Source organism: Balaenoptera acutorostrata, chromosome 16 (genome assembly GCF_949987535.1).
Source record: "Balaenoptera acutorostrata chromosome 16, mBalAcu1.1, whole genome shotgun sequence".
Taxonomy (NCBI): Eukaryota; Metazoa; Chordata; class Mammalia; order Artiodactyla; family Balaenopteridae; genus Balaenoptera; species Balaenoptera acutorostrata.
In genome coordinates, this window is record NC_080079.1 from 50,575,326 (window position 1) to 50,592,232 (window position 16,907).

Below are 16,907 nucleotides of genomic sequence, written 5' to 3' on the forward strand. Positions count from 1 at the left end.
CAGATGGGACAAATCAAGATCACCGGTGTAGATGGCTAAACCCTTTTTACTAATATTTATTTTACTTCTATTTCTATTTGCAGCTTTTAGTGATTTTAGGAACCAAGTGGAACCTTTCTCTTCTTCCTGAGAATGCCCCACTCTTAGACAAGAACAGACAGAGTTTTTTGGTTTGGTTTTGTTTCGTTTTTTCTGTTCCTTTCCTCCATTTAACATCAGTAAAAGTTTTAAATATCACAACACTGATTTGGCTGTAAATGGAGAAACAGTACCAAACAAAATGAAACGAAAAACCCAAACGACAAACAGAAAATCCTAAATAAACCCTCAAGTTTGGTCTTGGGGTTTTACATATACCAACAACACAGGAGACCATAAACAAAGTACTTAACACAGCAAGGAAAGCAGTGCATGGTGCACAGGGTCCCAAGATAGCCCTGCCTAAATCCTTTGTGCAGATCCTAACAGGTACTGTGGCCACACATTGTTACGATAAAGTATCATCTTCCTCTCACCCACGGGTTCATAGCTGTAATCAGATCACTTATCCAAAACGAGCCTCAGAGGACTTCGTTTAAGGATAGTTAAAACATTCCCCATTTTTAAAGACAGAAATTCAAGACAAACAAAACACAAACTGCACACACAAATGCTAGCATCCGCAGGAACAAACGAACCGGTTCACAAATCAGGTAAAAGTCCGACAACTCTTTCCTCTCTCCAACAGTGCACCCCACTCAAATACAAAACAAACTGGCTTATTCTGGAGAAAAAGCCCCAAACAGAGGATAAAGTTTCCGGCTGTACACACCGGAGCGACTTACCCTACTGTATGGAGCTTGCTGGCTCCCAAACGTCGATTTGTTGCTCCAACTGTCAAGCTCTGGGGAAGCCGGTGCCACTTTGGGGCATTTTGAAGGGAAAGATCCTCAGGACAAGCTGTCCCGGCAGCTGCTAGGGCCTTACCCCAAAATTCCCCAACCAGGGCTGGCTAGCCACAAGTAGCAAGGCTCCTGGCTGGCTGCGCCAAAATTTGTTAGAGTCCAAGGTCATGCTGCTCACCACACTACAGGCCAATAAATCAAGAAATGAGTTGCTGGGGCGAGGAATAGTGACTTTATTCAGAAATCCAGCAGACCAAGAAGATGGTAGCCTCACGTCCCAAAGAACCATCTTTGGCGCCAGAGTTAAAATTCAGGCTCCTTTTATACTAATAGGGGAGGGAGTAGAGTCAAACACTTGTGGTTTCCATCAGCCCCTGAGGCGATGTGTTAATTTCTTCCTCCCTGCAGTCATTCACAGATGGGCCTGGTCAGGATGTTCCCAGTGAGCTAAACAAAGGTATTTTAGCTTAATGCTCATTACCTGAGAGGCAGGGTTCCCAGAGATGGGCCCTTATGTATAATTTAAGCTTACAGGCAACATCCCTTTAGTGATTAGCTTGTAATAGAATACAAAGGTTCTTCCCTATTACATTGGTTTTCAAGGCTTACAGTGGAGCTGGAAAGGTGGGGGGGAGAGATGAGAAAAGAATAGGGAGAGTTTAAAACATTACAAAGCTCGCTGTTCTTAAAAAAAGATTGCTTTTAATTTGTTTTATGTAAATACTCCCTGGATTACTGTAAGCCTTTGGTTAATTTCCAGAGTTCTGAAAAAAGTTGATTCTGACCATATTTTTGTCAGTTTTCTCATGATTTTTATGGAGAATTTTTGGAGGTCTTGGAGAAAGTCAGCAATTTTCTTTGACATCACTCTTGATTGCTTCTTATAACATGCTTAGAGCCTGGGGTTGATGCCATGCCCCTCACTGTACAATACACACAGTAAAAAGAAAATGAGAGATGCAAGTATCTATTTTAGAACAGCACACTGCAAGGTGAAGTTAAAGGAACGTGGGAGTGCTTCTCCAATTCTCTGTGAAGGAGGTCCGGTTTTCTGGATTTTTTTTTGTTCCTTAACCTCATTCATCATGATATGTGGTGCTACTTCCTCTACTTCCTGTTACTAGTTCACATGCAACTTACCATACAAGTTCAACAACCTGAACTGGTCTATACCCCATTCGACAAGAATTCTCCACTGATCACACTCTTGGAGGTACAGGCGATGCCCAATTGCTTTAAGAGTTTCTAAACACTCTGTTTCATTACTTTCCTTGTTGCCAAGTGGCAACAAAGTTTGAAACCAGCAAACTTTGAGTAGCACTTAATTAGGAAGCAATCTTCAATAAGCTAGTATGTGGCCTCCACACCCACATTTTAAAATATATGCATTGGTTTTCTCTTAAATTCAAGCATCATGGAAATACATAATATAAAAAGTGAGGATTCCTCATATTCCCACAGAGTTGAACACTGTTAGTTTTTGCTATATATATGCTACCAGTTTTCTTCTATTCCTATATGCTTGCTTTGTAAAAATGAACTTATTCTACACACATTTCACAAACTATTAACTTATTTGTACATGTTCCCTAATGATATATGTATATTTTCCTCATTCTTAACAGACACAGAGTATTCCATTTCATATAAATGTGATAAATGTTAAACAGTCGTTAGGTGGCCATCTAAGCACAAGTCCCATTTTTCAAGCTAAAGCATTATAATACACTAGAAGTAATAAGTGTCAACTCTATATTGTCAAATCTAATAAGCAGAGTAAAGCTTGCCATCCAAGTAATTTCTAATTATCATTTTAGGGTGTTTACAATCTCTTGCTATCATTAATATGTCAGAATGTATCCTCGCCCTTCAGACCTCTGTCTGTACACCCAAAGAATAAAGTCTGGTAAGCGAACTGCCATCCAAAGAGGCTGTTCTGGTCAATACTCTGTTATGGCCTATATGGGAAAAGAATCTAAAAAAAGAGTGGATATATATATATTTGTACAACAGATTCACTTTGCTGTACACCTGAAACGAATACAACATTGTAAATCAATTATACCCCAATAAAAATTTGAAAACAAAAACCCTGCAGAAAGCAAAAAAAACTTCATTTGTCTCCTAAAATTTAAAAAAACAAACAAGAGGCTGTTCTGGTTGACATTGCCACCCACAATCCACATCCTTTTGAGCTTGGGTTTGGATTGGGAGAACTCAAAAGTCATCAGAACCCAAACCAAGATATAAGGTCCATATCTAGCTGGACAATAGCGAATGTTCCAGGCCAGAACATTGGATATTCCTGGGCCGTTCAGAAACATGTGAAGCCAATTCTGAAAGAACGCCAGAAATATGGGGAGCAACTAACTCATTCCACAAAACACCTTTTCTTCTAATTTCCCCTAAGAACAAGTAACTTCCAGCAGGATAAATAAGCAATGCCATATCTTTACAAGTCATTTCCTTTTTCTTTAATCCGAAATGTTAAGCTAAATGCTATTTAAACATGTTTAACTTTAATGGTACTGACTCACTCGTGGCAGGAAGGAGAGAAGGCCAGGCATTCTGACCCACTACCGCCAGTTAGGCCTAACCCAAGTCTCTGAGTGGAGATCTGACAGCAGCTCCAGCAGCCAACAAGTAGTGAACTCAGTTTCTCCATGACCTGATTCTGTGACTGTCCAGCAGAAACGCTTCTCTGAAGCCTCTTTCAGAACATGAAGCAGCTCAACCTGCCTGAGCCTGCCCAGCTAACCCCTCAGTCAGGTTGGTCTGTTATCTTCCCCGATTGCTGTAAGAATATTTCAAAGAAAACGCAAAGAACACATAAGCTGAATTGTGGTCCTCCCCTGGGGTGTCCCTGAAGCACTGAGGTGTCTGAAAGCTATGTATAGCTGCTAGGGAAATAGGCTTTTAAGAAATGTAGCACAGACACTAACAATTCTCAAGAGCTCCTTGCTGACATGAGAAGTCGTAATGTGAGAGCAGCACATCTGATTTATCACAGGGACCTATCTGACCCCCAGTGGGTGCCAAGGTGCTGGCCTCTTGTCCTTGCAGAGTGGACTCTCAGGACATACGCAATGTTTCCACCCAAATAGGAACAAACCCAGGGCTCAGTGTACACATTTCACAGCTTTTTATTGCAATTCAGGAAGAGCCTGCTGGTGGCAGGCATGCTCACTGTCCCAGTTTGCCCAGGCCTTCTGCTGCGTGCGTGACAGCATTTGTGACTGTGTTTGTCACCGTCTCAGTGACTTCCTTTACCACTTTGTTCCCTGTCTCATGGGTCTCTTTAAAGCTTCAGCAATGGCTGTCAGGAAGAAAGGATATCCAGGTGAGCAAAGTAAACAATTCAAGTCACTCGCTGGGTTGGAGTCACCTGGAGCGGCCTGTGGGATGTGGCAGTCTTACCGGGTCATGCCCTGGAGGAGTCTGTGGGGCAGAGGGCAGCACAGCTCCTGGAGGAATGCATTCAAATTTGCTTTTATTTCTCCAAACAGCTTGCATTTCTCCAACTATTAGTGAGACAGAGCATCTGCTTGTGGATGTACTGCCTACTCATGTTTCATTTTTCTGTGAACTGCCTGTTTATACCTTTTGGTCATTTTTATATTGGGCTATCATTTCTTTTTTTTTTAACATCTTTATTGGAGTATAATTGCTTTACAATGGTTAGTTTCTGCTTTATAACAAAGTGAATCAGTTATACATACACATATGTTCCCATATCTCTTCCCTCTTGCATCTCCCTCCCTCCCACACTCCCTCTCCCACCCCTCTAGGTAGTCACAAAGCACCGAGCTGATCTCACTGTGCTATGCGGCTGCTTCCCACTAGCTATCTATTTTACGTTTGGTAGTGTATATATGTCCATGCCACTCTCTCACTTTGTCCCAGCTTACCCTTCCCCCTCCCCATATCCTCAAGTCCATTCTCTAGTAGGTCTGTGTCTTTATTCCCATCTTACCACTAGGTTCTTCATGACCTTTTTTTTTTTTCCCTTAGATTCCGTATATATGTGTTAGCATACTGTATTTGTTTTTCTCTTTCTGACTTACTTCACTCTGTATGACAGACTCTAACTCCATCCACCTCATTACAAATACCTCCATTTCATTTCTTGTTATGGCTGAGTAATATTCCATTGTATATATGTGCCACATCTTCTTTATCCATTCATCCGATGATGGACATTTAGGTTGCTTCCATGTCCTGGCTGTTGTAAATAGTGCTGCAATGAACACTGTGGTACATGACTCTTTTTGAATTATGGTTTTCTCAGGGTATACGCCCAGTAGTGGGATTGCTGGGTCGTATGGTAGTTCTAGTTTTAGTTTTTTAAGGAACCTCCATACTGTTCTCCATAGTGGCTCTATCAATTTACATTCCCACCAACAGTGCAAGAGTGTTCCTTTTTCTCCACACCCTCTCCAGCATTTATTGTTTCTAGATTTTTTGATGATGGCCATTCTGACCGGTGTGAGATGGTATCTCATTATAGTTTTCATTTGCATTTCTCTAATGATTAATGATGTTGAGCATTCTTTCATGTGTTTGTTGGCAATCTGTATATCTTCTTTGGAGAAATGTCTATTTAGGTCTTCTGCCCATTTTTGGATTGGGTTGTTTGTTTTTTTATTGAGCTGCATGAGCTGCTTGTAAATTCTGGAGATTAATCCTTTGTCAGTTGCTTCATTTGCAAATATTTTCTCCCATTCTGAGGGTTGTCTTTTGGTCTTGTTTATGGTTTCCTTTGCTGTGCAAAAGCTTTTAAGTTTCATTAGGTCCCATTTGTTTATTTTTGTTTTTATTTCCATTTCTCTAGGAGCTGGGTCAAAAAGGATCTTGCTGTGATTTATGTCATAGAGTGTCCTACCTATGTTTTCCTCTAAGAGTTTGATAGTGTCTGGCCTTACATTTAGGTCTTTAATCCATTTTGAGTTTATTTTTGTGTATGGTGTTAGGGAGTGTTCTAATTTCATACTTTTACACGTACCTGTCCAGTTTTCCCAGCACCACTTACTGAAGAGACTGTCTTTTCTCCACTGTATATGCTTGCCTCCTTTATCAAAGATAAGGGCTATCATTTCTACTACAAATATTTTTGCCCAGTTTGTGGGAGGTTTGGCTTACGGTTTTTTTTTCACTATGGAAAATTTTGAAGTTTTATATTGTCCAATTTACCTAGTATTTCCTTTATAGCTGTTGGATTTTCTGTCATCGTTAAAAAGATCCTCCCTTCTCTGAGATTATGCCAAAATCTATGTTCTAACAATTTAATAATTTCATGTATTTATATTTAAGTCCTAATCCATCCGGAATCTATTTTGTTGTAAGGAGTGAGATACACACGTGCTTTTTTACATCGTGATACTCACAGCACAAACATATAAACATTTATGGAAATATGTATTCGTGTAAATATATAATTTTATGTCTCAAATGTTTTGTTCCAGCACGCCTGCACCTGGTCTTTTGTGATGTCATCCTCTTAACATTCCACAGAGAGAACTATCTAGATGGAACCTGCTTTAGCAAAGTACGGCCTGTGACCTCAGATGAGCACAGATAATTACACACCAACTGAAAGGATGCCACACTGGGGTCAAGGTGTGATCTGGTTAGGCAAGGATCAGGTTGCTGCCAGCACCCAGCTTCCCTCCTTCCCCGCCCCGACCTTGGCCTTACCGTTCTCTCCAGCCTCCTTGGCAGGCTCCACCACCTCCTTCACCACTCCCTCCACGACGTCAACTGAAACGATAAGACAAGCCCAGAGTGAGAGCACAGTGTAAGCTGCCTGTCCTCACAGCAGGGCCCAGACAGCCCTGGATACCCTGGCAGGGGCTCGGGGATGCCACCCCCGCCAGGACAGGACAAGCTGCTCCCAAGAAGGGCCCCCAGCTGGCTTCCTTCAGAGACCGGAGAGGGGCTCGGCTGGCAGGAGATAAGCTGAGTGAGCCAGGTAAAGGCACACAGCTCTCCATGCCCCTTGGCCAGCGAGGCCTGGAATGCCAACGAGTGGGCCCTGCTGCTGGCTGGGGACCTGGAGGCAAGGCCGGGCCTGTTTCCCAGGTCACCAGGCCTCTCAGGCGAGCTGCGGTCCTGCCTGTGGCCAGATGGAGGCTGCGCTGCAGCGGGAGGCTGAATGTCAAAGCTCCCTCCAGCAGCACCAAGTCCCCAGAGCAACTCCTCCAGCACCACGAAACTCTCTGCCCTCCCAGGTTGGTAACGGGCTAGCCCTGGAAGACGCCACGGTCAGAAGAGTTGGCTCAGCTTCTACCTCCTAGAATCACCTCCACCGCTTGGGTCCCTCGTGTGCAGACTGGGAGTGACACAGCATTCAGAGAGTTGGTGAAAAGAAAGGGGGTGCTCAACAGCAGCTGCAAAGTTCAAATGAAACACAAACACGTTTGCAGCCCTTTAGAAAGAGAACAGCAAACTCGGGCACAAGCTGTTTTTCACAAAACGTCCAACAGGTGGGGCCTGGATCAGCATCCCTGCAACCAGCGGCTGACGTACAAAAAAGGATTTCTGGGTTTTTTGTTTTGGCTGCATTGGGTCTTCATTGCGCGGGCTTCTCACTGCGGTGGCTTCTCTTGTTGCGGAGCACGGGCTCTAGGCACGCGGGCTTCAGTAGTTGTGGCTCGCGGGCTCTAGAGCACAGGCTCAGTAGTTGTGACACACGGGCTTAGTTGCTCCACGGCATGTGGGACCTTCCCGGACCAGGGATCAAACCCTTGTCCCCTGCACTGGCAGGCGGATTCTTAACCACTGTGCCACCAGGGAAGTCCCTGGGGACTTTGAAGAAACTGAAAATGTCCTTTGTGTAAACCCTGGGGGCTGACTTTGAACAGAATCAGACTCAGTGGTTTCTTAAGCAAGAAATCTTTGAAGCTTTAAAGTTATGGTAAAAATTAAACTCCATTTTCTTTTCTGTATAGAATACTCGGAATAGGCTGTTTTAATACTGAAGGGCCCCTCCCTGCTTTCCAGAGGGACGGATTTAAGCCACCAGCTGCTCACCCAGCACCCTGGCTCCCCTCTCGCCACCAGGGGCCTCCTCTGAGCTGCCCCCTCTGGGCCTCAGCCACAGACCCCAGGAATGTAACAAGCCCAGGGGGCAGAGCAGGTCTGACAGGGAGGGTTGCTTGGGGCAGTGGACCCCTCATGGCTCCTCCCCGAGGTACCTTCCTCAGCTTCCATAGCCCCCCACCTCCATCCTGTCCCTATGCGGCTGATCAGCCACAGTTCCCCATGGGGTCAAGGCCTGCCCCAGTCCTGCTGGGATCAGCACAGGCCCAGCTGAGTCTGTCCCGATCCCCCAGTGGCAGGAACGGTGCACGTGGAAAGGAGCCTCGGGGTCCTTACCAGCTTCCTCGGTGGCCTTCTCGGTGCGGTGGGCCAGACCCTCGGCGGCAAGCTTCCCCAGGCCTCCCAACATTGTGCGGCGACAGGTGGTGATCAAGCAGGATGCTGGGGCCTGAACCAGTCTGCTTTTATAGATGCCTTTGATGCCTGGCTGGGCTCTGGGGCAGGAGCCCTGGCTCGGGTGGTGAGTCAGCGCAGACGGCAGGAGGAAGAGGCTGGGTGGAGCCACCCCAGCGTTGTGGCTGGGGCAGTGCCCCTCTGGCAGCATGAGACCCGCACGCCCCATATCCTGGGACCCTGTGAGGGGCAGGGAGAGGGAGCAGGTGAGGCTGGACAGAGAGATCAGCTCTGGGACATGCCCCTACCCCAAGGCAAGAGGCCCGAGTGCCCTGTGGGATGAGAGGCATTTGGGGACCGCAGCCCTGCCAGCCCCCTAGGCTCCCCGCAGCCTAGGCATGGTACCTAGACAAGGGCTAGGACTTCCAGCCTGCTGCCCCCAGTCTCTAGAGTGATCTAATCAAGGGTTTAGGGTTTTGTGGGTCTGGGGACCAGGGCGGCCCCTCAGGCCAGGAATACAAGTGTAATGGGGGCCGCTGCCCTCCCCATTCCCAAGGACCTCAGTTCCGGAGAGTGGCTTTGCAGCCTCCCCTGGACAGGTTGGGGGGCGGGAGGAGTCAGGGCCATGCCTGGCCCAAGGCAGAGGAGGACACAACATTGACCAGAAGCCTCATCATCCCTGGCTTGCAGTCACCTGGTTCTCACTCATGGGAGCACCTGAGTGACCCAGCACTGAGGTAGCCAGCATGTGAGGGAACCCAGCCCGCCCTGCGCCTTGAGGCCTGGCCTCTCAGGGGAGCCCTGTGAAGTCAGCAGTGCCCATCCAGGAGGTTCTAGGGGAGTAGATGGAGGACCCCACTACCAACCGGGGAGGTGCTTCTGGCCGCAGCAAGAGTTCCCAGAAAGCAGCTCTACTAGCCCCTAATGCACCACACACATACTGAGGGAGCCAGGCTGCCTCCCTAGTTACTCAGGATGGAGAGAGATGCCTCAAGTCATACCACGTGCTGCTTCCCTTAGTCACTAGCCCAGCCTGAGCCTCAGTTACCTCATCTATAAAATGGGGGCATCCATGCCTGCCTGGCCTTGTCACTGACAGCTGGTGGAACTATGCGTGCAAACTCTTGGTAAACTTCTGTTCCCACCTCCTCGTCACTGATGTGCTAGGGAGGGGCTGCATGGCAGTGAGCCCTGACCAACCAGTGGGTGGAGCAAAGAGTGGCAGGGGTATGAGCCTGCCTCGGAGTGAGAGGGCCTGGAGATGGGACCCGCCACCACTGGCCAGGAGTCATGGAGGAAAGGCCCTCCCAAGGCCCTACTCATAAAGTCCAGGCCTGGGGCAGGAGTTTGAGACTGCTCCCCCCATGTAGGCTCCCTCATCCCTCAGAGGGGTCCAGGAGGGTGTGGTGGGGTCTAATTAGTGTTTACCTGACACAGGCTTTATGGAGCTGAGTGGTACTGGGAGGTCCTGGGCAGCGGCCGGCCGCCCTGGGGTGGGCAGTGGATACTGTGGGCAGCAGGAACTCTGGGTCACAAGGCCACAGCCCCACACGTGCCACTGGCAGGAGTAGATCAAGTCTTAAACAATCTGGAGAGTCCCTGTAAGAAAAAATACACTACTACTCTCTTGCAAGTTTTATAAATATATATGCACGACCCTGTGGACTCAGAAGGGGCCATGACAGTGAGGGCCCTGGAGCTTAAGCAGATCCAGATGACTCTGGCCTCCCCTTGCCACAGCCAAACACCAGAGAGCTCTGCTCACAGTATCAGGACAATGCTGCCAAGGGTGGGGGCACTCCTGGGACATGGCTGGTGGGAACTGGTCTGAGAGACCCACAGAGATGCTCCCTGGGCCCATCAGAGCCCCTTCCCTGTTTCCTCTGATGTGTGTGTGTCCCCCAACCCCAGAGGGGTCCTTTGTGCCGAACTCCCTGTCAGGATGGCAGTGTCACCCACCAGGTCTGGGATGGCTTCCAGATCCCACGACCCCTCCTCACCAGGGCCCACCCTGGGGTACTCTTCACCATCCCCCTCTCCTCAGGAGCTCACCAGCTCCTCGACAGGCCCTGGTCAGGGCTCGGCCACTCAGCGGGACTCCAGCTGCACTTTTTCCCTCCCTGTCAGACTGCTGTTGCCCTCACCCCATCCCCTCTGCCCATGGGATCCTCTCCTCCTTAATGCATGGCCCCAGTGTGAGCACCCAGACTCCAGTGACAACACACCATGGCCCCAGATCTCCTGGCAAGGCTGGGTTCAGGCACAGATCCCAAATGCCCAACAGGGGGAAGGCAAGAGAGCAGGAGAGGCCAAGCGGCCCAAGACAGGACTTGGGCCCCAGACCTTGGTGCTCTGGCCCACATCCAGTCCCACAGGCCTTCCCACTCTAGCTCTGACCAGCTCCCTGTCCTCTCAGCTCAGCCCAGCCCATCTGTGGCTCCCAGCCAAAGAAACTAGGACAGCCCAAGACCCTCCTAACCAGGATTCTGGTCTGAGGGGTTGGGTGACTCCGGCAGTGAGCAGTGTTACCTGCCTGGGTGAGGTTGAGATGACTCAGGTGGGAACGACCCCATCTTGGAAGAAGCCTGGCCCATGCTGGGCCCCAACAGAGCAGGCCTTGAACACAGGCACCCATGCCAGCCTGTCCTGAGTCAGAAGGTCAAGTCCTGCACTTGGGGCGGGGAGAATCGAGCCTTGACAAGAGTCAACTAATTCTCCAAGTAGAATCTGCTCAACAACCCAGTCTGGCAAAGGACCAGCTGACTACATCATCAAGTCAGGAGAGTCAATTTTTCAAACAGCAATTTGCCAACTGAGCAATTAATAATTCTGAAAAAAAAAAAAAACTGAGTACTTAAATACTTAGGGCTGTCTTATGTCTGAGGCATGACGATTTTTTTTCTCCTGTGATTTGAACTGCAAATGCCATGAATGTCAAGAGTTTTATGACTGTCATCCTGCCTATGCTTTCTCTTACTTCTACTTCATGGACTTGAGCTCCCAGTATATACAGCCCACATATCTTGCACATAGAGACCCCTCCCAGCCACAGGGAGACTAGACTCCTGGAGACTTGGTTTGTCAGTCACCAAAAGAAGACTTCCCCAGCAGATCAGCACTCATACATCCATGGGTGTCAGTCGGGGTTCCAGAAAAAATCAGAGGGCACATCAAAGGGATACCTGAGGAAAGGGACAGTTCACAAAGGTGTGGACAGACTTAAGGGAACCAATGAGGGATGGCGAGGCCCCTAGCGACCAGGAGCAGTGGGAGTTGTTTCCTCCCTGGGCCTGGAGGGGCTGTAGACCCCGAAGAGAGCTGCAGCTGTAGGAGAGGGTCAGCAGACAGGAGCTGCAGCTGTCAGCAGAGGAAGAGGGCCACTGCCCAACCATGCCCAGCAAGAAGGAAGCAGGAGGAATAAATTCCTCTCCTCTTCTTCTCCATGTCCTGTCAATATGCCCTATTGGCTGAACCCAACCAAGTCCTGAGGGTGAGGGAGCCCGGGTGATGCAGTTCAAGAGGCAGGTTACCAGGGCGAGGGCAGGGAGGAGAGGATGTGGATTCTAGGTAAACAGAGAACACCAGCTCAGCCTGCCAGACTTCTAAGTCTGGAAGCAACGTGGCTGCAGCTTAATTCTTAATTTAGCCCATTTCTCCTTCCTGAAACTCTATGGGGTAACAAGAACACAGGAAGAAGAATTTTTAAAAGCCCATCACCAACTCACACATCAAATTTAACTTTTCTGAAGTTAAGTGTCACTCTCTCCTCATCTCTGCTACCCTGTTGCCATTCCCTCCTTCTTTCCACTGCCTTCCTACCTGTCCCGTGTAGATAACCGGTCTCTTTGATTCTGGTTTATCCTCCTGCATTTTCTTCCCACAAATATGCAGAGACATGTGCCCTGCATACTTTCTTGCATCCTCCTTCTTTCTTTACAGGAAGGATAGCATACCAAAGATATGCAGTTTTGACTTCACTTTTTTCTATCTAACAGTAAAAACATATTATTTTTTAAATATGAAAAAGAATACCAAAACGACATCACATACAAACAAATCCCACCAAAAAGTGTGCCTCAAAGAAGGCACATGAAAATTATTACCTAACGTGAAACTCCAACATGAATTTTAGAAAGAAAATAAGACACTTAATAAAGCATTAGTAGTTATGAAGGAAGACTATAAAACAGAAATACCAGAATTCAGGGATGAGATGGCAGACGACAGGAGCAGGCAGAATAGGAACTTACGTAACTCTGGAATAAAACAGAAGAAAAAAGGTAAAACAAACCATTGTAGAAATGAAGACTAAACTAGAAGGAGCCACAGTAGGTACCTATGGGAACAGAAATGAAAAAAAGCAAAGAAAAAAGGAGTCATATTAAAGACATACACAGTGTTTGGGAGACAATGGCAGATGTGGAAGGTAGAAAACTTTGTGCCCACAACTGGAATTCCCAAAGAAGAAAGCCAAGCAATGGAACAGAGCAAATATTTAAATATACAATTAAGAAATGTTCCTGAAATAAAAGAAATCTAGAATCAATATGGAAAGGGCAAACAGCATACTAGGGAAAACTGAACCAGAACAATCATCACCGAGACGAACCCTAAAAAAATTATTGTACCTTAAAGATAAAGGGGTGAGAGGGATAAATTAGGAGTTTGGAATTAATACACACTACTATATATAAAATAGATAAACAACAAGGACCTAGTGTATAGCACAAGGAACTATATTCAATATCTTGCAATAACCTATAATGGAAAAGAATCTGAAAAAATATGTATATGCAATTGAATCATATACAAAACTAAAACTAACACAACATTGTAAATCAACTATATTTCAATAAAAAAGATAAAAAAGATAAAGAAAGCCAGCCAGACAGAAAGATCAAGTCACTTATTAGAAATTCCAGCGAGGGCTTCCCTGGTGGCGCAGTGGTTGAGAATCTGCCTGCTAATGCAGGGGACACGGGTTCGAGCCCTGGTCTGGGAAGATCCCACATGCCGCGGAGCAACTACGCCCGTGAGCCACAACTACTGAGCCTGCGTGTCTGGAGCCTGTGCTCCGCAACAAGAGAGGCCGCGATAGTGAGAGGCCCACGCACCGCAATGAAGAGTGGCCCCCGCTTGCCGCAACTGGAGAAAGCCCTCGCACAGAAATGAAGACCCAACACAGCCAATAAATAAATAAATAATAATTAAAAAAAAAAAAAAAGAAATTCCAGTGAATTAGAAATCAGACTTCTAGGGACCGCTCAACCTTCTGTGGCAGAAGGTGGGGCAGGCATACCTAGAAGACGCTCATGGAAAAAAGTGTGAGATGTAAATTTCAAACCCAGTTGAGGATAAAGTATAAAGGTTGAGGATAAAGTATAAAGTATACAGACCAACATTACCACACATTTAAGAACTCAGAATATGGTTCACAGGAGCCCTTCTTTTTTTAAAAAATTTTTATTTTAACTTTTTAACCTTTTTTTTTAAAAATAGAAAATGCCATACACAAAAATAGGACACTGTGAACCCTCATGGACACACTGCAATTACCCAAGGGGCCTAGCTATAACAATTCTCAGCTCAGATCCCAGATGTCTTCTCAATTCATCTGAAAATATTTCATTCTTGAGGAAACTTTTAGAGGACTAACTCCAACCAACCAAGAGATAACAGAAAATATTTCAGCAGAAGGAATGGCAGAGCGCTTCTAATATTTTCAGTTGCATATCTAAGACAGAACAAAGGTGTGGAGGAATGGGATGCAAATGCTATGTGTTTTCACAAAGTAGAAATGAGACAACTAACAACAACAACAAAAAAAAATAGGAGAAAAGGAGAGAAGGTGGAAAGCAGAAAACTCTGCCCCTTCTCATCTGTAATTTGATGGGAATCAGAGCTGAGAAGTCCAGTGGAACCAAAATGTGACGTTAGTGACTTTGTGTTTGGTTAGTTGGGGAACTGGTATTTGGAGAATTCGGAACTATCTGAGGAATTGCTAATGGAAGAATTAATCTTTGGAGATTTGACCAAGACCCAACAGGTACAGTGGCCACAGCTGCCTTCTCCTCAGCCCATCTGGGCTCAGCTAGCTTCATGAACCTCACGGAGACAGGCCTGGGCTCCTATAAGCTCCCCTGGCTCCCCAGCACCATGCCCACCTTGTCCCAGACATAGGACCAAAGACAAGCCCAACCTGGCCCTGCGCCCCAGGGCTCCATGTTGGGGGAATAGAGGCACACAGAAACAGGCATTTGCACGGTGCATGGGAGCATCAGCTGCGTGGCAGCAGGGTTTGTGGAAGGGACTGCATTGTAGGAGATGGCACCATGGTGAACCTGACAATGTGTCAACTCTTGTTATCTGGTAGGAGAACCAAAGGACCGTCATCCCTGCATTCATGTGGCAGATGTTGCCAGAGCCCCACTCTAGGCTCTGGGTGTGCACTAATCAGTAGAAGGGACTTGGCTGCAGCCCGTGGACAACCATCACAGTGAAGCACACAGGAGAGCGACTCATTAGTATATAACCGTGGAAAAGAAGTACAGGGGGTGTGAGAACGTACTGGCAGTGGCCAGACCCATTCTGTGTATGTTGGGGGACGACCAGGGAAGCTGAGATCTGAAGGATGAAAGAGCAGGAGCAACTTGGACAAGGGTGGTTAATGACGGAGGATGGACAGCATTCTGGGTAGAAAAAAAGGGCACCTGCAAAGACTGAGATGAGCAGAAGCACAATGTCAAGAGAAATGAACAAGGGTTAATGTGGCTGAGGCAGAGAGGGAGGGCGTGTTAGGGGAGGAGGCTGGGGAGGTGGGTGAGGCCGGCAAATACAGGACCTTAGCATCCAGGTAACATCAGGATTTAAGCTTTTGTTTGCAACAGAAAACCTAATTCACAGCAGCTCAAACAATGAGGAAATTGATCCTCTCACCTAGCTCCTGGCAGCTGCAGGACTAGTTAGGTTAGGGACTGAATAAAGTAACTTGGGATCCAGGTTCTTTCTATATTTCTGCTCTGCCCTAATCAGCAAGTTGGCTTTTGCTTAGGCTTGTTCCTCCTGTGGTTAGAAGTGGCTGCCAGCGTTCTAAGAATCATTTCTAGCCACAAAAATGTTCAGTGGAATAGAAGAAAATGCTTCTTCCTTGGTCTTTTTCTTTTCTTTTCTTTTTTGAGGATGAAAAACCTTTCCTAGAAGGCTCCTGGCCCTAGACCTGACTCCTCCTCTCCTTGGCCTGAGCTGGCTCACACATCCATCCGTAAGGCCGACACTCAGGAGGAGAACAGGATGAAGAGGGATTGTTGGGCCAATTGGGATCTCTCCTGAGTCAGGCAGGGGAAGGATGCATTCCAGAAAAATGTGAGGGCTCTGCCAGTCCAGCCCCACCTGCCTCCTGCTGTGGCCCCAGGTGGTCTCTCCCAACCCTGGCATCCTCTCCTGGAGGCAGGGGCTCCTGGAGATGCTGGAAGCACCTCCAGATTACCCCAGGTATCTCTTCAAGGACCCTCCCTTTAGGCCTTGGCCCATTTTGCAGACTAGCTGAGCCCTTCTTTTGGGGACAGTCAGCAACAGGAACCAAGCATGAAACTGGGCCTGGCCCTGGGGTGAGGGTGAGAGATGCTAAGGGTTAGGGAGGAGACCTGTTGTTTCCTTGGGAAGGATCTCAGATTAGAGACGGGAAAGGTCACCTGGGGGGGGGGGGTGGTGAAGGGGAGGGATGGGGGTGGACACGACGACACTGCCCCCTGCTGGCATGTCTGGAAAGCCTCTGGGAAAGCCGGCCCCCAGTCAGCGTGTGAAGGAAAGACGATGGTTTTTTTTCTCAATCTCCCCAGAACTAGGAAGTGCCGTGTAGCCAATATTTGTGAGTTGAAACGGCATGACTACGTATGTGCCAATCCAGAAAAGAACGAGATCATTACGGACAGAGGGAATAGTGTGTGCAAAGGCGTGGAGGTGGGGAAACGGAACGGGGCGTCACCTGCTGAGGTGTGGCGGGGGTTCGGATGAAAAGGGCAGCCAGCGCCCGGCGCCAGGGCTGGGCCTTACCCTGTGGCAACAGTGAGTCACCCATCAGCAGGACTTACCCAGGGTTGGTATCGCGTGCATGGACACGAGAACACGTGCTGGGGAGGTCGGAGGGAATAAGGTTTGCGCGAACTCTAGACCCTCTGGGGGAACCTGCCCGATAAAAAAGCCGGCCTCCGCAATTACTGAGCCTGCGCGTCTGGAGCCTGTGCTCCGCAACAGGAGAGGCCGCGGCAGTGAGAGGCCCGCGCACCGCGATGAAGAGCGGTCCCCTCTCGCCGCAACTAGAGAAGGCCCTCGCACAGAAACGAAGACCCAACACAGCCAAAAAATAAAAATAAAAATAAATAAATTAATTAATTAATTTAAAAAAAAAAAAGAAAGAAAAAAGCCGGCCTCTGCACTGGGCGAGAAGGTACAGGTGCATCCGGAAGGGAAGGGGTGCCCGAGGGAGTGGCCTAGCGCGCGCACGCACACAGCCGGGTCCCAGCGCTTCACGCCCACGTGCACCGCACCCACGTGCACCGCCCCGTGCGCCGCGCCCACGTGCACCGCCCCGTG

General features: G+C 47.9%; 1 protein-coding gene across 3 annotated transcripts in view; it reads right to left on the minus strand.

The window, feature by feature from the left end:
• SHLD2 (shieldin complex subunit 2) overlaps window positions 1–16,754 on the minus strand; it is a 165,824-nt gene extending 149,070 nt beyond the window's left edge. For 2 of the 3 annotated variants that reach the window (XM_057530487.1, XM_057530489.1), the window contains exons 1-5: window positions 16,406–16,754; window positions 12,512–12,571; window positions 9,744–9,914; window positions 8,259–8,555; window positions 6,579–6,641 (exon numbers count right to left, since the gene is read on the minus strand). In XM_057530487.1, coding sequence (XP_057386470.1) covers window positions 6,579–6,641; window positions 8,259–8,544 — 349 coding nt within the window. In that variant the 5' untranslated portion in view covers window positions 8,545–8,555; window positions 9,744–9,914; window positions 12,512–12,571; window positions 16,406–16,754. The remainder of the gene's footprint in view (window positions 1–6,578; window positions 6,642–8,258; window positions 8,556–9,743; window positions 9,915–12,511; window positions 12,572–16,405) is intronic. The other variant, XM_057530488.1, reaches the window with a different exon arrangement.
• Between the last annotated feature and the right edge of the window lie 153 nt (window positions 16,755–16,907).